The sequence below is a fragment of the Molothrus aeneus genome, unplaced genomic scaffold (assembly GCF_037042795.1).
Source record: "Molothrus aeneus isolate 106 unplaced genomic scaffold, BPBGC_Maene_1.0 scaffold_208, whole genome shotgun sequence".
In the NCBI taxonomy this organism is placed as follows: domain Eukaryota; kingdom Metazoa; phylum Chordata; class Aves; order Passeriformes; family Icteridae; genus Molothrus; species Molothrus aeneus.
Window position 1 is genome coordinate 134,148 of NW_027098872.1, and position 22,167 is coordinate 156,314.

The 22,167-nt window shown below is 61.4% G+C and overlaps 1 protein-coding gene across 1 annotated transcript; it reads left to right on the plus strand.

The window, feature by feature from the left end:
• The first annotated feature begins 2,907 nt into the window (after positions 1-2,907).
• Positions 2,908-21,112, plus strand: LOC136569764 (cytochrome P450 11B, mitochondrial-like). The gene is made up of 9 exons (XM_066570119.1): positions 2,908-3,221; positions 4,997-5,152; positions 6,385-6,584; positions 10,304-10,507; positions 12,926-13,077; positions 14,753-14,958; positions 16,792-16,870; positions 18,222-18,413; positions 19,222-21,112. Exons 1-9 carry the CDS (start codon positions 2,908-2,910, stop codon positions 19,333-19,335), a joined length of 1,617 nt encoding a protein of 538 aa, XP_066426216.1. The 3' UTR covers positions 19,336-21,112.
• The last annotated feature ends 1,055 nt before the right edge of the window (positions 21,113-22,167 follow it).

Consider the following 22,167-nt stretch of genomic DNA (forward strand, 5'->3'; position numbering starts at 1 on the left):
GACCCTTGAGCCGCGGGACCCCCGGGGTCCCCTCGCTCCCAGCCCTCCCCCGTCCCATGGGGCTCCCCCGGGATCTCCCTCCGGTACCCGGTGTCCCCCCGGTGTCCCCCCGGTGTCCCCCCCCACCATGTCCCCTCCCGTGTCCCCCCCTCGCCTCCCGGTGTCCCCCCGCGTTGTCCCCTTGGTGTCCCCCCATGGCCCACCCTTGTCCCCCCTTTGTCCTCCGCCGTGTCCCCCCAGTGTCCCCTCCCCGGTGTCCCCCCGGTGTCCCCTCGATGTCCCCCCGCCATGTCCCCCCTGTCCCCCCGGTGTCCCCCCCTCCGTGTTTCCTTCCCCGGTGTCCCCCCCGTGTCCTACCCGTCCCCTCGCTGTCCCCCGGTGTCCCCTCCCAGTGTCCTCCTCCCCGGTGTACCCCCTGTGTCCCCCCGGTTTCCCCCCCGGTGTCCCCCCATGTCCCCTCCCGTGTCCCTCGGGTGTCTCCCCGGTGTCTCCCCCGTTGTTCCCCCCCCCCCGGTGTCCCCACCGTGTCCCCCCCCCCGTGTTTTCCCAGCTCCATGTCCCCTCCCCTGTCCCGGTGTCCCCCCCCAGTATCCGGTGTCCCCCCGGTGTCCCCTCTGTGTCCCCCCGGTTTCCCTCCCAGCTGTCCCCGCCATGTCCCCCCCCGGCCTCCCGGTGTCCCCTCCATGTCCCCCTGTCCCCGCAGTGTCCCCCCCTCCGTGTCTCCCCTCCCCGCTGTCCCTTCCCGTGTTTGCCCCCCAGTGTCCTATGTCCCCCCCCCCGTGTCCTATGTCCCCTCCCGTGTCCCCCCCGTGTCCCCGGTATCACCTCCATTGTCCTCCCCCGGTGTCCCCTCCCGTGTCCCCCCCGTTCCCCCCTGTGTCTCGCTCCCCGGTGTCCCCCCCATGTCGTCGTCCCCCCCCCCCCGGTGTCCCCTCCTGTGTCCCCCCCGTGTTTCCACCCCCGGTGTCCCCCCCCTGTGCCCCCCCCCATTTTCGTCCCTCCCCCATGTCCCCCCCCGGTGTCCCCGCCCCCCCCGGTGTCCCCGCCCCCCCCGTCCCCCTCTCCAGGGCCGCCCCCCCCCCAGCAGCGCCGGGCCCTGACCCCGCTGCCCCCCCCGGGCTATTTTTAGCTCCGGCGTCAGCACCGGGCGCGGGAGGGGGGGGGGGCCCACACCGACCCCCAAAACCGGGAGACGACTGGACCCCAAAACCGGAGACCCCCCCAAACCGGGGAACCGACCCCCAAAACCGGGGGGATCGACCACGAAAAGGGGGCGGGGAGCCCGACCTCAAAACCGGGGGGATCGATCCCAAAAACCGAGGGGCGCGACCCCCAAAATCGGGGAACCGACCCCCAAAACTGCCCAACACAGACCCCCAAAACCGGGGGGATCCCGACCCCCAAAACAGAGGGGACCCCGATCCCCAAAACCGGGGAACCGACCCTCAAAACAAAGGGGACCCCGACCCTCAAAACCGGGGGCGCGAGCCCCAAAACCGAGAGGACCCCGACCCCCAAAACCGGGGGGACCGACCCTCAGAAACCGGGGGCACGACCCCCAAAACCAGGGGGGACCGACCCCAAAAAACCGGAGGCTCGACCCCCAAAACCGCCTCACACCGACCCCCAAAACCGGGGCGGCCGAACCCCAAAACCGGGGGATTCGACCCCAAAACCGGGGGCCGGCCCCCCAAAACCGGGGGGCCTCGGAGCCCTCCCCAGCCCCCATTTTGGGGGTGCCCCACAGCTCGGGGGCTCCCCCCAGACCCCTCCCCACCCCCATCCCCCTCCCCCCCTTCTGGCCCCTCCCCCCGCGCCTGGGCGGCCTTGGCCGGGCCCCATAAAAGGGGCGGGGGTCCCGCAGCGATGAGGGGGGGCGGCACCGATAGAAGGGGGGGCAGTTTGGGGGTCCCACAGCCATAAAAGGGGGGGGCGGTTTGGGGGTCCGGGCAGTTTGGGGGTCCCGCAGCGATAAAAGGGGGGCAGTTTGGGGGTCCCGCAGCGATAAAGGGGGAGCAGTTTGGGGGTCCGGGCAGTTTGGGGGTCCCGGAGCGATAAAAGGGGGGGGCGGTTTGGGGATCCCGGCAGTTTGGGGGTCCCGGAGAGATAAAAGGGGGGGGCGGTTTGGGGGTCCCGGTAGCTTGGGGGTCCCGCAGCGATAAAAGGGGGGCAGTTTGGGGGTCCCGCAGCGATAAAGGGGGAGCAGTTTGGGGGTCCGGGCAGTTTGGGGGTCCCGGAGCGATAAAAGGGGGGGCGGTTTGGGGGTCCCGGAGCGATAAAAGGGGAGCAGTTTGGGGGTCCGGGCAGTTTGGGGGTCCCACAGGGATAAAGGGGAGCAGTTTGGGGGTCCCGCAGCGATAAAGGGGGAGCAGTTTGGGGGTCCGGGCAGTTTGGGGGTCCTGGAGCGATAAAAGGGGGGCAGTTTGGGGGTCCGGGCAGTTTGGGGGTCCCACAGGGATAAAGGGGAGCAGTTTGGGGGTCCCGCAGCGATAAAGGGGGAGCAGTTTGGGGGTCCGGGCAGTTTGGGGGTCCTGGAGCGATAAAAGGGGGGCAGTTTGGGGGTCCGGGCAGTTTGGGGGTCCTGGAGCGATAAAAGGGGGGCAGTTTGGGGGTCCGGGCAGTTTGGGGGTCCCGGAGCGATAAAAGGGGGGCAGTTTGGGGGTCCGGGCAGTTTGGGGGTCCTGGAGCGATAAAAGGGGGGCAGTTTGGGGGTCCGGGCAGTTTGGGGGTCCTGGAGCGATAAAAGGGGGGCAGTTTGGGGGTCCGGGCAGTTTGGGGGTCCTGGAGCGATAAAAGGGGGGCAGTTTGGGGGTCCGGGCAGTTTGGGGGTCCCGGAGCGATAAAAGGGGGGCAGTTTGGGGGTCCGGGCAATTTGGGGGTCCGGGCAGTTTGGGGGTCCCCGCAGCCATGGGAGCCCCGGGCTGGCTGTGGGGCCGGGGGGCGCGGCGGGCGCTGAGCTCGGGGGTCCCCCCAACCTCGGGGGTCTCCTCCCCAGCCTCGGGGGTCCCCCCAGCCTCGGGGGTCTCCTCCCCAATCTCGGGGGTCCCCCCAGCCTCGGGGGTCTCCCCCCCAGCCTCGGGGGGCCCCCGGCCCTTCGGGGAGATGCCGCGGGCCGGGCGCAGCCGCTGGGGGACGCTGCTGAGCCTCTGGGGCCGGGGCGGCTTCCAGGACTTCCACCGGCGCATGGAGCGGGGCTTCCAGCGCCTCGGGCCCGTCTACAGGTGCGGACCCCACCCCAAAATCCTCCTGGGGACCCCCCAAATCCTCCTGGGGACCCCCCAAATCCCCCTGGGGACCCCGGGGCTGGGGGGACACCGGGGAAAGGGGAGAAAAGGGGGGGAAATGGGACCCCCAATGATCCCAGGGCTGGGGGACAGGGGACCCCCGGGGGGGCTTCCAGCGCCTCGGGCCCGTCTGCAGGTGGGGACCCCACCCCAAATCCTCCTGGGGACCCCCCAAATCCCCCTGGGGACCCCGGGGCTGGGGGGACACCGGGGAAATGGGACCCCCAATGATCCCGGGACTGGGGGGACAGGGGACCCCCGGGGGGGCTTCCAGCGCCTCGGGCCCGTCTGCAGGTGGGGACCCCCCCCCAAAATCCTCCTGGGGACCCCCCCAAAATCCTCCTGGGGACCCCGGGGCTGGGCGGACACCGGGGAGGGGGGAAAGGGGACCCTCAAACTGTCCTGGGGACCCCCGAGGCTGGGGGGACCCCGGTTTTGGGGTGCAGGGGCGGGTTGGGCTCCCTGACCCCGTGTGCCCCCCGGTTTTGGGGTCCCACTGATGCGGTCTCTGTTTTTGGGGTCCTAAAGGGGTCCCACTGAGGGGGATCCCCGTTTTTGGGGTGCAGGCACCGCGTGGGCTCCCTGGACTGTGTGAACCCCCCGATCCCGGTTTTGGGGTGCCGTTTTTGGGGTGCGGGGACCAGAAAGGGTCTCTACATTTGGGAGTCCCGGTTTTGGGGTCCCACTGACGGGGATCCCCGTTTTTGAGGTGCCATTTTTGGGGTGCCGAGATCGCAAGGGTTCTCTGCATTAGGGGGTCCAGATTTTGGGGTCCCAGTAAGAGGGATCCCCGTTTTTGGGGCGCGGGGACCAGAAGGGGTCTCTACATTTGGGGGTCCCGGTTTTGGGGTCCCATTGAGGGGGATCCCCGTTTTTGGGGTGCAGGGACTGCGTGGGCCCCCTGGGCTGTGTGAACGCTCTGACATCGTGCCCCCCCCGTTTTTGGGGTGCGTTTTTGGGGTGCCGTTTTTGGGGTGCCGTTTTCGGGGCGTAGAGACCACAAGGGGTCTCTACATTGGGAAGTCCAGATTTTGGGGTCCCAGTGAGAGGGGTCCCCGGTTTTGGGGTGCAGGGACGAGAAGGGGTCTCTACACTTGGGGGATCCCCGTTTTTGGGGCGCAGGGACCGCGTGGGCTCCCTGGACTGTGTGAACCCCCTGACCCCGTGTCCCCCCGTTTTTGGGGTGCGTTTTTGGGGCGCAGGGACCGCGTGGGCTCCCTGGACTGTGTGAACCCCCTGTTCCCGTTTTTGGGGTGCATTTTCGGGGCGCATTTTTGGGGTGCAGGGACCGCGTGGGCTCCCTGGACTGTGTGAACCCCCTGATCCCGGTTTTGGGGTGCAGGGACCGCGTGGGCTCCCTGGACTGTGTGAACCCCCTGATCCCGTTTTTGGGGTGCGTTTTTGGGGCGCAGGGACCGCGTGGGCTCCCTGGACTGTGTGAACCCCCTGTTCCCGTTTTTGGGGTGCGTTTTCGGGGCGCAGGGACCGCGTGGGCTCCCTGGACTGTGTGAACCCCCTGACCCCGTGTCCCCCCGTTTTTGGGGTGCGTTTTTGGGGCGCAGGGACCGCGTGGGCTCCCTGGACTGTGTGAACCCCCTGTTCCCGTTTTTGGGGTGCGTTTTCGGGGCGCAGGGACCGCGTGGGCTCCCTGGACTGTGTGAACCCCCTGACCCCGTGTCCCCCCGTTTTTGGGGTGCGTTTTCGGGGCGCAGGGACCGCGTGGGCTCCCTGGACTGTGTGAACGTGCTCCTGCCCCGGGACGCGGCGCAGCTGCTGCGGGCGGAGGGGCCCTTCCCGCGCAGGATGGGCATCGCGGCCTGGAGCGCCCACCGGAGCCTGCGCGCCCACCGCTGCGGGCTCTTCCTGCTGTGAGAACCCGGGATGGCACCGGGATGGGCACTGGGATGGGCACTGGGATGGGCACTGGGAGCACTGGGATGAGCACTGGGAATGGCATTGGGAGTACTGGGATGGGCACTGGGAGCACTGGGAGCACTGGGAATGGCATTGGGAGCACTGGGATGGGCACTGGGATGGGCATCGCGGCCTGGAGCGCCCACCGGAGCCTGCGCGCCCACCGCTGCGGGCTCTTCCTGCTGTGAGACCCCCGGGATGGCACCGGGAGCACTGGGATGGGCACTGGGAGCACTGGGGATGGCACTGGGAATGGCATTGGGAGCACTGGGAGGACTGGGGATGGGCACTGGGAGCACTGGGAGCACTGGGATGGGCACTGGGATGGGCACTGGGATGGGCACTGGGATGGGCACTGGGATGGGCACTGGGAATGGCACTGGGGGCACTGGGATGGGCACTGGGATGGGCACTGGGAGCACTGGGATGGGCACTGGGATGGGCACTGGGATGGGCACTGGGAGCACTGGGAGCACTGGGATGGGCACTGGGAGCACTGGGAGCACTGGGATGGGCACTGGGATGGGCACTGGGAATGGCACTGGGAGCACTGGGATGGGCACTGGGATGGGCATCGCGGCCTGGAGCACCCATAGGACCCTCCGCGCCCACCGCTGTGGGCTCTTCCTGCTGTGGGAACACTGGGGATGGCACTGGGAACACTGGGAGGAACTGGGGGACACGGAAAAGGGGCACTGGGAGGAACTGGGGGCACTGGGGGGGAGCTGGAGGGCACAGCTGGAGCAATGTCCCCAATGTCCCCCCAATGTCCCCCCAATGTCCCCCCAATGTCCCCCGTCTCCCTAATCCCCCCAATGTCCCTGTTGTCCCCAATGTCCCCAGTGTCCCCAGTGTCCCCAATGCCCCCAATCCCCCCAATGTACCCACTGTCCCCAATGTCCCCAATGCCCCCAGTGTCCCCAGTGTCCCCCCCAATGTCCCCTCAATGTCCCCATATCCAGGAACGGCCCCTTGTGGCGCTCGGACCGCCTGGCCCTGAACCGGGCCGTGCTGTCCCCAGTGTCCCCAATGTCCCCAATGTCCCCAATGTCCCCAATGCCCCCCCAATGTCCCCTCAATGTCCCCTGCCCAGGAACGGCCCCGCGTGGCGCTCGGACCGCCTGGCCCTGAACCGGGCCGTGCTGTCCCCAGTGTCCCCAATGTCCCCTCAATGTCCCCTGCCCAGGAACGGCCCCGCGTGGCGCTCGGACCGCCTGGCCCTGAACCGGGCCGTGCTGTCGCCCTCGGGGGTCCGGAAGTTCCTGCCCCTCCTGGACTCGGTCGCCCGGGATTTCGCTGAGTCCCTGCGGGGCCGCGTGCGCGGGACCCCCGGGGGGGCGCTGACCATCGACCCCCACCCGCTGCTCTTCCGCTTCACCCTCGAGGGTGAGAGAGACCCCGGGACCCCCCAACGATGGGGAGGGGGCGTGGGACCCCCGGCTTGGGGGCAATGGGACCCCCGGGACACCCAGGGGATGGGGGGTGACACTGGGACCCCCGGCTTGGGGGCAATGGGACCCCCAGGATGGTGGGAGGTGACACTGGGACCCGCGGCTTGGGGACAATGGGACCCCTGGGGGGACCCCCAAACAATGGGGGGGGTGACATTGGGACCCCCGGCTTGGGGGCAATGGGACCCCCGGGACACCCAGGGGATGGGGGGTGACACTGGGACCCCCGGCTTGGGGGCAATGGGACCCCCGGGACACCCAGGGGATGGGGGGTGACACTGAGACCCCCGGCTTGGGGGCAATGGGACCCCTGGGGGGACCCCCAAACAATGGGGGGGTGACATTGGGACCCCCGGCTTGGGGACAAAGGGACCCCCGGGACACCCAGGGGATGGGGGGGGTGACATTGGGACCCCCGGCTTGGGGACAAAGGGACCCCCGGGACACCCAGGGGATGGAGGGGGTGACATTGGGACCCCCGGTTTGGGGGCAATGGGACCCCCAGGATGGTGGGAGGTGACAATGGGACCCCCGGCTTGGGGGGCGTTGGGACCCCCAGGGAATGGGGGGGGGTCTATAACAGGATCCCCCACCCCAAACTTCTCCCCAATTTTCCCCCAATTTATCCCAATTTTTTTCCCAATTTTCCACAATTTATCCCAATTTTTCCCCCATTTTTCCCAAGTTTTCCCCAATTTTTTTCTGATTTTGTTCCCAATTTTCCCCATTTTCCCCCCAATTTGTCCCCAATTTTCCACCAATTTATCCCAATTTTTTTCCAATTTTCCCACAATTTTTCCCCAGTTTTCCCCCATGTTTTCCCAATTTTTCTCCCAAATTTTTCCCAATTTACCCTATTTCCCCCAATTTCTTTTCTGATTTTTTCCCCACTTTTTCCCCAGTTTTCCCCCATTTCCCCCCAATTTTCCGCCATTTGGGAGCCTCAAATTTTTGCCATTTTTCCCTTATTTTTTCTCCAATTTCCCCCAAGACCGCCTTGGATGGGGAGGGGGGACATGGGACCCCCAGGGAATGGGGGGGGTCTATCACAGGATCCCCCACCCCAAATTTTTCCCCAGATTCCCCCAATTTTTCTTCAATTCTCCCCCAACTTATCTCAAATTTTTCCCCAATTTTCCCCCAACTTTCCCCCATTTTTTCCACAATTTTCCCCCAATTTTTTTCTGGGTTTTTTTCCCAACTTTCCCCATTTTCCCCCAATTTTTTCCACAATTTTTCCACAATTTTTTTCTTATTTTTTCCTAATTTTCCCCCATTTTCTCCCAAATTTTCCCCAATTTTTTTTCTGATTCTTTTCCCCCATTTTCACCCCATTTTTCCCCCATTTTCACCCCATTTTTCCCCAATTTTCCCCCATTTTTTCCCATAATTTTCCCTAATTTTTTCTGATTTTTTCCCAATTTTCCCCAATTTTCCCCCATTTTTCCCCACAATTTTCCCAATTTTTTTCTGATTTTTTTCCCAGTTTTCCCCATTTTTTCCCACAAATTTCCCCCATTTTTTCCACAATTTCCCCCCAATTTTTCCCTAATTTTTTCTCCAATTTCCCCCAAGACCCCCGTGGATGGGGAGGGGGGACATGGGACCCCCAGGGAATGGGGGGGGTCTATAACAGGATCGCCCACCCCAAATTTCTCCCCAATTTTTCTCCAATTTTCCCCCAATTTATCCCAATTTTTTCCCAATTTCCCCCAATTTTTCTACCATTTTCCCCAATTTTTCCCCCAATTTTTTTCTGATTTTTTCCCCAATTTTCCTCTGCTTTTGTTCCCAATTTTCCCCATTTTCCCCCATTTTTTTCGCAATTTTCCCCCAATTTTTTTTCTGATTTTGTTCCCAATTTTCCCCCCTATACTCCCCACAATTTTCCCCTTTTTTTTATTTTTTCCCAATTTTCCCCATTTTTTTCCCACCAATTTCCCCCATTTCCCCCCCATTTTACCCCAATTTTCCCCGATTTTGTTCCAAATTTCCCCCATTTTCCCCCATTTTTCCCCCAATTTTCCCATTTTTTCGCAATTTTTCCCCAATTTTTTCCTGATTTTGTTCCCAATTTTCCCCAATTTTTTTCTGATTTTTCCCAGTTTTCCCCATTTTTTCCCCCATTTTTCCCCAATTTTTTTCACAATTTTCCCCCAATTTTTTTTCTGATTTTGTTCCCAATTTTCCCCCCTATACTCCCCACAATTTTCCCCTTTTTTTTATTTTTTCCCCAGTTTTCCCCATTTTTCCCACCAATTTCCCCCATTTCCCCCCCATTTTACCCCAATTTTCCCCGATTTTGTTCCAAATTTTCCCCATTTTCCCCATTTTCCCCCCAATTTTCCCATTTTTTTGGCAATTTTTCCCCAATTTTTTTCTGATTTTGTTCCCAATTTTCCCCAATTTTTTTCTGATTTTTTCCCAGTTTTCCCCATTTTTTCCCCCATTTTTCCCTAATTTTTTTCACAATTTTCCCCCATTTTTTTTTCTGATTTTGTTCCCAATTTTCCCCCCTATACTCCCCACAATTTTCCCCTTTTTTTTGATTTTTTTTCCCAGTTTTCCCCATTTTTTCCCACCAATTTCCCCCATTTTCCCCCCATTTTTCCCCAATTTTCCCATTTTTTCGCAATTTTTCCCCAATTTTTTTCTGATTTTGTTCCCAATTTTCCCCATTTTTTTTTCTGATTTTTCCCAGTTTTCCCCATTTTTCCCCCATTTTTCCCTAATTTTTTCTCCAATTTCCCCCAAGACCCCCGTGGATGGGGCGGGGGGACATTGGGACCCCCAGGGAATGGGGGGGGTCTATAACAGGATCGCCCACCCCAAATTTCTCCTCAATTTTTCTCCAATTTTCCCCCAATTTATCCCAATTTTTTCCCAATTTCCCCCAATTTTTCTACCATTTTCCCCAATTTTTCCCCCAATTTTTTTTCTGATTTTTTCCCCAATTTTCCTCTGCTTTTGTTCCCAATTTTCCCCATTTTCCCCCAATTTTTTTCGCAATTTTTCCCCAATTTTTTTTCTGATTTTGTTCCCAATTTTCCCCCCTATACTCCCCACAATTTTCCCCTTTTTTTTTTTCCCAGTTTTCCCCATTTTTCCTACCAATTTCCCCCATTTCCCCCCATTTTACCCCAATTTTCCCCGATTTTGTTCCAAATTTCCCCCATTTTCCCCCATTTTTCCCCCAATTTTCCCATTTTTTCGCAATTTTTCCCCAATTTTTTTCTGATTTTGTTCCCAATTTTCCCCAATTTTTTTCTGATTTTTTCCCCAGTTTTCCCCATTTTTTCCCACCAATTTCCCCCATTTTCCCCCCATTTTACCCCAATTTTCCCCGATTTTGTTCCAAATTTTCCCCATTTTCCCCCATTTTTCCCCCAATTTTCCCATTTTTTTCGCAATTTTCCCCCAATTTTTTTTCTGATTTTGTTCCCAATTTTCCCCAATTTTTTTCTGATTTTTCCCCCATTTCCCCCCCATTTTTCCCCCAATTTTCCCCCTGATTTTTTCTCCAATTTCCCCCAAGACCCCCGTGGATGGGGGGGACACCCCAGGGTCTGACAGTGGGTGGGAAATGGGGGGGCGGTATCACCCCCAGCCCCCTCCCCGAATTTGGGGGTGCTGATCCCCCAATCCCGCCCCCAGCCAGCAGCTTCGCGCTGTACGGGGAGCGCCTGGGGCTGCTGGGGGGCTCGGCCCCGGCGCGGGGGGCGCAGGAGTTTTTGGGGGCGCTGGAGGAGATGCTGAGCACGACCCTGCCCCTGCTCTTCCTGCCCGCGCCGCTGCTGCGCCTGCACCGCCCGCTCTGGCAGCGCCACCTGCGCGCCTGGGACGCCATCTTCGGGCACGGTGAGGGGGGGACACCCCAATGGGACCCCCGGAATGGGGGAACCCCCCCAATCCATGGGAACCCCCCCATGGGACCCCCGGATTGGGGGAACCCCCCCATGGGATCCCCCAATCCATGGGAACCATCCTATGAGACCCCCACCCTATAGGGACACCATCTTCGGGCACGGTGAGGGGGGGGCACCCCAATGGGACCCCAAATCCATGGGAACCCCCAATCCATGGGAACCACCCATGAGACCCCCACCCTATAGGGATGCCATCTTCGGGCACGGTGAGGGGGGGGCACCCCAATGGGACCCCCGGAATGGGGGAACCCCCCCATGGGACCCCCGGAATGAGGGAACCCCCCCCATGGGACCCCTCAATCCATGGGAACCCCCCCATGGGAACCCCCAATCCATGGGAACCATCCTATGAGACCCCCACCCTATAGGGACACCATCTTCGGGCACGGTGAGGGGGGGGACACACCCGGGACCCTCCCCATGGGACCCCAAATCCATGGGAACCCCCCCAATCCATGGGAACCACCCATGAGACCCCCACCCTATAGGGACGCCATCTTCGGGCACGGTGAGGGGGGGACACCCCAATGGGACCCCCGGAATGGGGGAACCCCCCCATGGGACCCCCGGAATGGGGGAACCCCCCCATGGGACCCCTCAATCCATGGGAACCCCCCCATGGGAACCCCCAATCCATGGGAACCCCCCTATGAGACCCCCACCCTATAGGGACACCATCTTCGGGCACGGTGAGGGGGGGGACACACCCGGGACCCTCCCCATGGGACCCCAAATCCATGGGAACCCCCCCATGGGAACCCCCAATCCATGGGAACCCCCCCCATGAGACCCCCACCCTATAGGGACACCATCTTCGGGCACGATGAGGGGGGGGGACACCCCAATGGGACCCCCGGAATGGGGGAACCCCCCCCATGGGACCCCCGGAATGCGGGAACCCCCCTATGAGACCCCCACCCTATAGGGACACCATCTTCGGGCACGGTGAGGGGGGGACCCACCCGGGACCCTCCCCATGGGACCCCAAATCCATGGGAACCCCCCCATGGGACCCCCACCCTATAGGGACGCCATCTTCGGGCACGGTGAGGGGGGGACACCCCATGGGACCCCCAATTCATGGGAACCCCCCTATGGGACCCCCAATTCATGGGAACCCCCCCCAGTCCGTGGGAACACCCCCTATGGGACCCCCACCCTATAGGGACGCCATCTTCGGGCACGGTGAGGGGGGGGGCTGCACCCCCATGGGACCCCCAATCCATGGGAACCCCCCATGGGACCCCCGGAATGTGGGAACCCCCTCAATGGGGACCCCCAACCCGTGGGACCCCTCCCCAAATGAGACCCCAACCCCTCTAGGACCGCCCCACAGGACCCCCCCCCCCCCATGAGACCCCCCCCACCCTACAGGACCTTGTAGGACCCCCCCGGGTCACCCCACAAACCCCAGGGACCCCCCCTTCATGAGACCCCCAACTCGTGGGACCCCCCCTCCCCCCCATGGGACCCCCAATCCGTGGGCACCCCCTCGAGACCCCCACCCTGTGGGACCCCCACCCTGAGCCCCTCCTCACCTTTGGGGGCTCCCAGTTCTGGGGGGGAGGGGGGCGGCACCGGGACCCCCGGGTTTGGGGGTCAGGGTGGGGGTCCCGGTGCCCCCCCCCAGAACTGGGACACCCCAAGGGTGGGGGGGGCTCAAAATGGGGGTCCCGTTATCCCCCAATCCCGGGGGTCCCGGTGCCCCCCATTTACCGTGCCCCCCCCCCCCCATTAATCCCGCAGCTGACCGGAGCATCCAGCGGCTGTACCGGGGTGGGGGTCCCCGTTATCCCCCAATCCCGGGGGTCCTTGTGCCCCCATTTACCGCTCCCCCCATCAATCCCGCAGCTGACCGGAGCATCCAGCGGCTATACCGGGGGGGGATCCCCGTTATCCCCCAATCCCGGGGTCCCCGTTATCCCCCAATCCCGGGGGTCCCTGTGCCCCCCATTTACCGCTCCCCCCATCAATCCCGCAGCTGACCGGAGCATCCAGCGGCTGTACCGGGGGGGGGATCCCCGTTATCCCCCAATCCCGGGGGTCCCTGTGCCCCCCCAATCCCGGGGTCCCCGTTATCCCCCAATCCCGGGGTCCCCGTTATCCCCCAATCCCGGGGGTCCCTGTGCCCCCCATTTACCGCTCCCCCCCCCATTAACCGCAGCTGACCGGAGCATCCAGCGGCTGTACCGGGGGGGGGATCCCCGTTATGCCCCAGTCCCGGGGGTCCCTGTGCCCCCCCAATCCCGGGGTCCCCGTTATCCCCCAATCCCGGGGTCGCCGTTATCCCCCAATCCCGGGGGTCCCTGTGTCCCCCCCATTTACCGTGCCCCCCCCATCAATCCCGCAGCTGACCGGAGCATCCAGCGGCTGTACCGGGAGTTTTGCCGGGGAGGGGTCGCGGGCGGGGGGGTCCTGGCGGAGCTGCTGCTGCAGGGGCAGCTCCCCCTGCCCTCCATCAAAGCCAACGTCACCGAGTTCACCGCGGGCGGCGTGGACACCGTGAGGGCACCGGGGGAACCGGGGGGGCACCGGGGGAACCGGGGGGGGCACCGGGGGAACCGGGGGGGCACCGGGAGAACCGGGGGGGGGCACTGGGAGAACCGGGGGGGCACCCGAAGGGGATTTGGGGGAGATTTTGGGCGGATTTGGGGCACCCAGAGGGAGTTTAGAGGAGGTTTGGGGGGGGAGATTTGGGCGATTTTTGGGGGATTTGGGGTGGGGGGGCACCGGGAGAACCGGGGGGGGCACCGGGAGAACCGGGGGGGGGCACTGGGAGAACCGGGGGGGCACCGGGAGAACCGGGGGGGGGCACTGGGAGAACCGGGGGGGCACCCGAAGGGGATTTGGGGGAGATTTTGGGCGGATTTGGGGCACCCAGAGGGAGTTTAGAGGGGGTTTGGGGGGGGAGATTTGGGCGATTTTGGGGGGATTTGGGGGATTTGGGGCGGGGGGGCACCGGGAGAACCGGGGGGGGGCACCCGAAGGGGATTTGGGGGGATTTTTGGGAGATTTGGGGCGGCGCGGACACCGTGAGACCCCCGGGATTGGGGGGCACCGAAACCGGGGGGGTCACCCGAAGGGGATTTGGGGGAAATTTGGGGGGGATTTGGGGTGGGGGGGGCACACAGAGGGAGGTTTGGAGGGGTTTGGGGCGCATTTTTGGGGAGATTTCGGGGGCTTTGGGGGAGGATTTAGGGGGAATTTGGGGTGGGGGGACACCGTGAGACCCCCGGGATTGGGGGGCACCGGCACCGGGGGGGGCACCGGGGGTGCTCCAAAGGGGCACCCGAAGGGGATTTGGGGGGGATTTTGGGGGGTTTGGGGGGGATTTCGGGGGGATTTGGGGTGGGGGGGGCACCGGCACCGGGGGGGGGCACCGGGAGGGGCACCCGAAAAGGAATTGGGGGGGATTTGGGGGGGATTTAAGGGGAATTTGGGGTGGGGGGGACACCGTGAGACACAGGAGGGGGCACCGGGGGGGTTTGGGGGGATTCTGGGGTGGGGGGGGCACCCAGAATGGGTTCAGGGGGCGGATGGGGGGGATCTGGGGGGGGATTTTGGAGCGGGGGGTCCCGGGGCTGTTCTGGGGGTCCCGGGGGTGTTTTTGGGGGATCCCGGGGGTGTTTTTGGGGGGTCCCGGGGCTGTTCTGGGGGTCCCGGGGGTGTTTTGGGGGGTCCCGGGGGTGTTTTTGGGGGGGTTTATCAGGGATTTTGGAGCCGGGGGGTCCCGGGGGTGTTTTTGGGGGTCCCGGGGGTGTTTTTGGGGGGGTTTATCAGGGATTTTGGAGCCGGGGGGTCCCGGGGCTGTTCTGTGGGTCCCGGGGGTGTTTTTGGGGGTCCCGGGGGTGTTTTTGGGGGGTCTCTCACCCCGGCCCCCCCCCCCAGACGGCGATCCCGCTGCTGTTCACGCTGTTCGAGCTGGGGATGTTTTGGGGGTGTTTTGGGGGGTTTATCAGAGATTCTGGAGCCGGGGGGTCCCGGGGGGGTCCCGGGGGGGTTTTTGGGGGGTCTCTCACCCCTGCCCCCCCCCCCCAGACGGCGATCCCGCTGCTGTTCACGCTGTTCGAGCTGGGGGGGTTTTGGGGGGGTTTATCAGGGATTTTGGAGCCGGGGGTGTTTTGGGGGTCCCGGGGGTGTTTTTGGGGGGTCTCTCACCCCTGCCCCCCCCCCCCAGACGGCGATCCCGCTGCTGTTCACGCTGTTCGAGCTGGGCCGGAACCCGGGCGTGCAGCGGGCGCTGCGGGAGGAGCTGCGCGCGGCCGGGGGGGTCCCCCCCAGCTCGGGGGTCCCCGGGGGGGGCGCGGGGGGGGGCACGCGAGCCCTGCCCGAGCTCCTCGGGGCCCTCCCGCTGCTGAAAGCGGCCATCAAAGAGACCCTGAGGTGGGCGAGGGGCACTGGGAGGGACTGGGGGGGACTGGGGGGGACTGGGACCAAACTGGGAGGGACTGGGAGGGACTGGGAGGGACTGGGATGGACTTGGGGGGGAACTGGGATGGACTGGGAGGGAACTGGGGGGACTGGGATGGACTGGGAGGGACTGGGAGGGACTGGGATGGGACTGGGAGGGACTGGGAGGGACTGGGATGGACTGGGATGGACTGGGATGGAACTGGGATGGACAGGGATGGGACTGGGATGGACTGGGATGGGACTGGGATGGACTGGGAGGGACTGGGATGGACTGGGATGGACAGGGATGGGACTGGGATGGGACTGGGAGGGACTGGGGGGGAACTGGGAGGGACTGGGAGGGACTGGGATGGACTGGGATGGACTGGGAGGGACTGGGAATGGACTGGGATGGGACTGGGATGGACTGGATGGGACTGGGAGGGACTGGGAGGGACTGGGAGGGACTGGGATGGGACTGGGATGGGACTGGGAGGGAACTGGGATGGACTGGGAGGGAACTGGGGGGACTGGGATGGACTGGGATGGACTGGGATGGACTGGGATGGACTGGGATGGGACTGGGATGGGACTGGGAGGGAACTGGGAGGGACTGGGATGGACTGGGATGGACTGGGATGGACTGGGAGGGACTGGGATGGACTGGGATGGACTGGGAGGGACTGGGATGGGACTGGGAGGGACTGGGGGGGAACTGGGAGGGACTGGGATGGACTGGGAGGGACTGGGAGGGACTGGGAGGGAGTGGGGGGGACTGGGATGGGACTGGGATGGGACTGGGAGGGACTGGGGGGGAACTGGGAGGGACTGGGATGGACTGGGAGGGACTGGGATGGACTGGGAGGGACTGGGAGGGACTGGGAGGGACTGGGGGGGACTGGGATGGGACTGGGATGGGACTGGGAGGGACTGGGAGGGACTGGGACCAAACTGGGACCAAACTGGGAAGGACTTGGGGGGGACTGGGATGGACTGGGATGGACTGGGGGGGACTGGGACCAAACTGTGATGGACTGGGATGGGACTGGGAGGGAACTGGGGGGACTGGGACCAAACTGGGAGGGACTGGGATTGATTGGGAGGGACTGGGATGGGACTGGGACCAAACTGGGATGGACTGGGACCAAACTGGGAGGGACTGGGATCAAACTGGGAGGGACTGGGAGGGACTGGGAACAAACTGGGACCAAACCGGGATGGACTGGAATGGGACTGGGACCAAACTGGGAGGGACTGGGACCAGACTGGGAGGGACTGGGATGGACTGGGATATACTGGGACCAAACTGGGATGGACTGGGACCATACTGGGATGGACTGGGATGCACTGGGAAGGACTAGGGGGACTGGGACCAAACTGGGAGGGACTGGGATGGAACTGGGAGGAAACAGGGATGGACTGGGAGGGAACTGGGACCAAATTGGGACCAAGCTGGGAGGGACTGGGATGGACTGGGAGGGATTGGGAGGGGACTGGGACCAAACTGGGACAGACTGGGATTGACTGGGAGGGCTGGGAGGTACTGGGGGGTCCCAGTGGGGTTGGGGGGCACTAGGCGGGTGGAGCTGCCATACTGGTCCATACTGGTCTGTACCGGTCCCATACTGGTCCACACTGGTCCGTACTGGTTCCTATTGGTCCATTCTGGTCTGTACCGGTCTGTACTGGTTTATACTGGTTTATACCGGTCCATACCATTCCACACTGATCCATACCAGTCTGTACTGGTTTATACTGATTCATACTGGTCTATACTGGTTTATACCAGTCCATACTGGTCCATACTGGTTTATTCTGGTGCAGGCTGTACCCCGTGGGCATCACCGTGCAGCGCTACCCGGCCACCGACGTGGTGCTCCACAACTACCGCGTGCCGGCGGGGGTGAGTGGGGGTCTGGGGGCCCTGGGGGGTCTTGGGGGGTTCTGGGGGGTCCTGGGGGTGACCCAAAGTCTTGGCTTGGCCCAAAGTCATGACTTGACCCAACCATAGCTTGACTTGGCCCAGCCATGCCTTGGCTTGACCAATGAGGTCTTGGCTGGACCCAAGGTCTTGGCTTGACCAATGAGGTCTTGGCTTGACCCAAGGTCTTGGCTGGACCCAATGAGGTCTTGGCTTGACCCAAGGTCTTGGCTGGACCCAATGAGGTCTTGGCTGGACCCAAGGTCTTGGCTTGACCAATGAGGTCTTGGCTGGACCCAATGAGGTCTCGGCTTGACACAACAAAGTCTTGGCTGGACCCAATGAGGTCTTGGCTTGACCCAGTCAACTCTTGGCTTGACCCAAGGTCTTGGCTTGACCCAACCATGGCTTGGCTTGACCCAACAGCTTGGGGGGATTCAAGGAGGGGTTGGTTTGACCCAATGAGGTCTTGGATGAGCCAAAGGTCTTGGCTTGACCCAACAAGGTCTTCAGTTGACCCAATGAGGTGTTGGCTTGGCCAGTGGGGTCTTGGCGTGACCCAACAAGTTCTTGGCGTGACCCAAAGCCTTTGGTTGACCCAATGAAGTCTTGGCTTGGCCCAGTGAGGCCTTGGCTTGACCCAAAGACTGGACTTGACTCAACCATGGCTTGACTTGGCCCAATGAGGTCTTGATTTGGTCCAGTGGGGTCTTGGCTTGACCCAACAAGTTCTTGGATTGACCCAATGTCTTGGCTTGACCCAAAGCCTTGGGTTGACCCAACCATGGCTTGAGCCAATGAGGTGTTGGCTTGACCCAAAGTCTTGGCTTGACCCAACTGTGCTTTGGCTTGACCCAACAAGGTCTTGGATCAGCTGAAGGTCTTGGCTTGACCCAAAGACTTGGCTTGACCCAACAACCTCTTGGTTCAACCCAAAGTCTTGGCTTGACTCAACCATGGCTTGGGTTGACCCAATGAGGTCTTGGCTTGACCCAACCTCTTGGTTAAACCCAAAATCTTGGCTTGACCCAACCATGCCTTGGCTTGACCCAAAATCTTGGCTTGACCCAACCATGGCTTCGTTTGACCCAATGAGGTCTTGGCTTGATACAACCATGGGTTGGCTTGACCCAACAACCTCTTGGTTCAACCCAAAGTCTTGGCTTGACTCAACTATGTCTTGGCTTGACTCAACTATGCCTTGGCTTGACCCAATGAGGTCTTGGCTTGACCCAACAACCTCTTGGTTAAACCCAAAATCTTGGCTTGACCCACCCATGGCTTGGCTTGACCCCAAGCCCTGCCCTGACGCCGATCCCGGCCTGTCCCGCAGACGCTGTGCCAGGTGGCGCTCTATGCCATGGGGCGCTGCCCCGACGTCTTCCCGCACCCCGAGCGCTACGACCCGCGGCGCTGGCTCGGCAAGGACGACACCACCTTCAAGGCCTTGGCCTTCGGCTTCGGCGCGCGCCAGTGCATCGGCCGGCGCCTGGCCGAGGCCGAGATGATGCTGTTCCTGGCGCACGTGAGTGGGGCACCCCACAGCACCCCATGCCCGGGGCTGGGGGGGCTGGGACCCCATGGGTGGGTTGGGTTCGGCCAATGAGGTCCTGGTGAGACTCAACGGCTTGGGGGGATTCGAGGGGGGGTTGGTTTGACCCAATGAGGTCTTGGACGAGCCAAAATCTTGGCTTGACCCAATGAAGTCTTGACTTGACCCAAGGTCTTGGTTTGACCCAACAGCTTGGGGGGATTCAAGGAGGGGTTGGTTTGACCCAATGAGGTCTTGGATGACCCAGCAAGGTCTTGCCTTGACCCAAAGTTTTGGCTGGACCCAAGGATACCTTGCCTTGACCCAGCAAGGTCTTGGCTTGACCCAATGAAGTCTTGGCTTGACCCAAAACCAGCTCAGTTTGATCCAAAACCCTCTAGGCTTGACCCAAAACCTTGGGTTGACACAAAACCATCTTGATTTCACCCAAAACCTCCTTGACTTGACCCAAAACCTTGGCTTGACCCAAAACCAGTTCAGTTTGACCCAAAACCAGCTCAGTTTGGCCCAAAACCATCTAAGCTTGACCCAAAACCTCCTTGGCCTGACCCAAAACCATCTTGATTTGACCCAAAAGCTGGGATTGACCCAAAAACTCCTTGGCTTGACCCAAACCCATTTCAGTTTGACCCAAAACCTTCTCGGTTTGACCCAAAACCCTCTCGTTTTGACCCAAAACCCTCTTGTTTTGACCCAAAACCATCTCGATTTGACCCAAACCCCTGGTTTGACCCAAAATCTCCTCATTTTGACCCAAACCCTCCCTGGCTGACCCCCACAGGTCCTGAGCAACTTCAGCATCGAGGCCGTGTCCAGCGAGGACGTCCCGACCGTGTTCCGCTTCATCCTCATGCCCGAGAAATCGCCGCTGCTGACCTTCCGCGCCCTCCAGTGACCACCGGGCACTCACCGGGCACTCACTGGGGTCACTGGGGTCACTCATTGGTCACTCACTGGTCATTGGGGTCACTCAGTGGTCACTCAGGGTCAGGGACGTCCCGACCGTGTTCCGCTTCATCCTCATGCCCGAGAAATCGCCGCTGCTGACCTTCCGCGCCCTCCAGTGACCACCGGGCACTCACTGGGGTCACTGGGGTCACTCACTGGTCACTCACCGGGCACTGGGGTCACTGGGGTCACTGAGTGGTCACTGGGGTCACTCACTGGTCACTGGGGTCACTCACTGGTCACTCACTGGGCACTCACTGGTTCACTGGGGTCACTGGGGTCACTGAGTGGTCACCGGGGTCACTCACTGGGCACTCACTGGGCACTGGGGTCACTGGGGTCACTCAGTGGTCACTCAGGGTCAGGGACGTCCCGACCGTGTTCCGCTTCATCCTCATGCCCGAGAAATCGCCCCTGCTGACCTTCCGCACCCTCCAGTGACCACTGGGCACTCACTGGGCACTCACTGGGGTCACTCAGGGTCACTCAGTGGTCACTGGGGTCACTGGGGTCACTCACTGGGCACTCAGTGGTCACTGGGGTCACTGGGGTCACTCACTGGTCACTGGGGTCACTCACTGGGCACTCAGTGGTCACTGGGGTCACTCAGTGGTCACTCAGTGGTGACTCAGGGCTACTGAGGGGGTCACTGGGGTCACTCACTGGTCACTCTGGGTCAGTGGGGTCACTCCCTGGTCACTCAGTGGTCACTCAGTGGTCACTCATGGTCACTCATTGGTCACTCTGCGGTCACTCATGGTCACTCTGTGGTCACTCAGTGGTCACTCTGTGGTCACTGAGGTCACTCATTGGTCACTCATTGGTCACTCTGGGTCAGTAGGGTCAGTCCCTGATCACTCATTGGTCACTCATTGGTCACTCAGTGGTCACTCAGTGGTCACTCAGTGGTCACTCATTGATCACTCCCTGGTCACTCATTGGTCACTGGGGTCACTCCCTGGTCACTCATTGGTCACTGGGGTCACTCATTGGTCACTCATTGATCACTCCCTGGTCACTCATTGGTCACTCTGGGGTCACTCATTGGTCACTGGGGTCACTCCCTGGTCACTCATTGGTCACTCTGGGGTCACTCATTGGTCACTCATTGATCACTCCCTGGTCACTCATTGGTCACTGGGGTCACTCATTGGTCACTGGGGTCACTCCCTGGTCACTCATTGGTCACTGGGGTCACTCATTGGTCACTCATTGGTCACTGGGGTCACTCATTGGTCACTCAGTGATCACTCAGTGGTCACTCATTGGTCACTCTGTGGTCACTCAGTGGTCACTCATGGTCACTCTGTGGTCACTCAGTGGTCACTCATGGTCACTCATTGGTCACTCAGTGGTCACTCATGGTCACTCTGTGGTCACTCAGTGGTCACTCATGGTCACTCATTGGTCACTCAGTGGTCACTCTGTGGTCACTCATTGGTCACTGGGGTCACTCATTGGTCACTCATTGATCACTCCCTGGTCACTCATTGGTCACTCATTGATCACTCCCTGGTCACTCATTGGTCACTGGGGTCACTCCCTGGTCACTCATTGGTCACTGGGGTCACTCAGTGAGCAACTCTGTGGGGTGGGGGTGGGGCAGGACCCCACATCCCCCACCCCGAGAGGCACCATCTGTTATGCAAATCACATGTAAATCATATGCAAATCACATGCAAATGAGCGGCCGGGAACACCCCAATAAAGTCGAGTTGCAGGCACAGTGCTGGCTCAGCTTGGGGGGGTGTGGGCCCCTGTTGACCCCCTCCCTGCCCCCAAAATTCCCTAAAACTCACCCAAATCTCCCCCAAAATCCCTCGAAGACCCCCAAAAACCCTTCAAAACCCCCCCAAGGACCCCTCAAAACCCCCCAAAAATTCCCCAAATCCCCCTCAAATCTCCCCAAACCGTCCCACAAATTCTCCCTGAATTCCCCCAAATCCCCCTCAAATCCCCCAAACTTCCCCAAATCCTTTCCAAATCCCCCCAAACTCCCCTCAAATCTCCCCTAAATCCGCCCAAAATCCCCCAAATTCCTCTAAATCCCCCCAAATCGCCTAAATTCCCTCATATTCCCCTTAAATCCCCACAACCCCCCAAATTCCTCCGAAATCCCCCAAATTCCCCTAAAATGTCCCCAAATTTTTGCCAAATCCCCCCCAAATCCCCCTCAACCCCCCCAAAATTCCCCACAAATTCCCCACAAATTCCCCTTCAAACCCCCCTAATTTCCCCCAAATCCCCCCAAATTCTCCCCCAATTCCCCCATAAACTCCCCCAAATTCCCCCAAATCCCCGTCAAATCCCCCCTAAATCCCCCCAAACCCACCCAAATTCACCCACATGTCTTCAAATTTTGCCAAATTCCCCCCAAATCCTTTCCAAATCCCCCCAAATCCCCTCAAACTCCCCTCAAATCGCCCTAAATCCCCCAAACCCACCCAAATTCACCCAATTCCTTCCAAATTTTACCAAAATTCCCCCAAATTACCACAAATGCCCCCAAATTCCCCAAACTCCTCCAAATCTCCTCCAACTTCCCCCCAAATTCTCCCCCAAATCCCCCATTTTTCTTGCCCCGCCCCCTTCCCATTCCCACCCTCCCATTGGCCACCCCTACCTCCCGCCTCCCCTCCTCATTGGCTCCCCTTTCCCCGCACTCCCTTCCCATTGGTCGCGCCCCCCGCCAATCCCCGCGGTGCCCGCCCTGCCATTGGCGGCGGCGCGTGGGCGGGGCGTTGCCAGGTTACAAAGGGCGGGCGCGGCCGGGCCGGGC

Excerpts from the sequence above, each read along its gene's own strand:
- LOC136569764 (XM_066570119.1), top strand. The coding sequence starts at position 2,908 with ATGGGAGCCCCGGGCTGGCTGTGGGGCCGGGGGGCGCGGCGGGCGCTG. Across the intron at positions 6,585-10,303 it reads CTTCCGCTTCACCCTCGAGG|CCAGCAGCTTCGCGCTGTAC; the intron begins GTGAGAGAGACC and ends TCCCGCCCCCAG. Across the intron at positions 16,871-18,221 it reads ACTACCGCGTGCCGGCGGGG|ACGCTGTGCCAGGTGGCGCT; the intron begins GTGAGTGGGGGT and ends CCTGTCCCGCAG.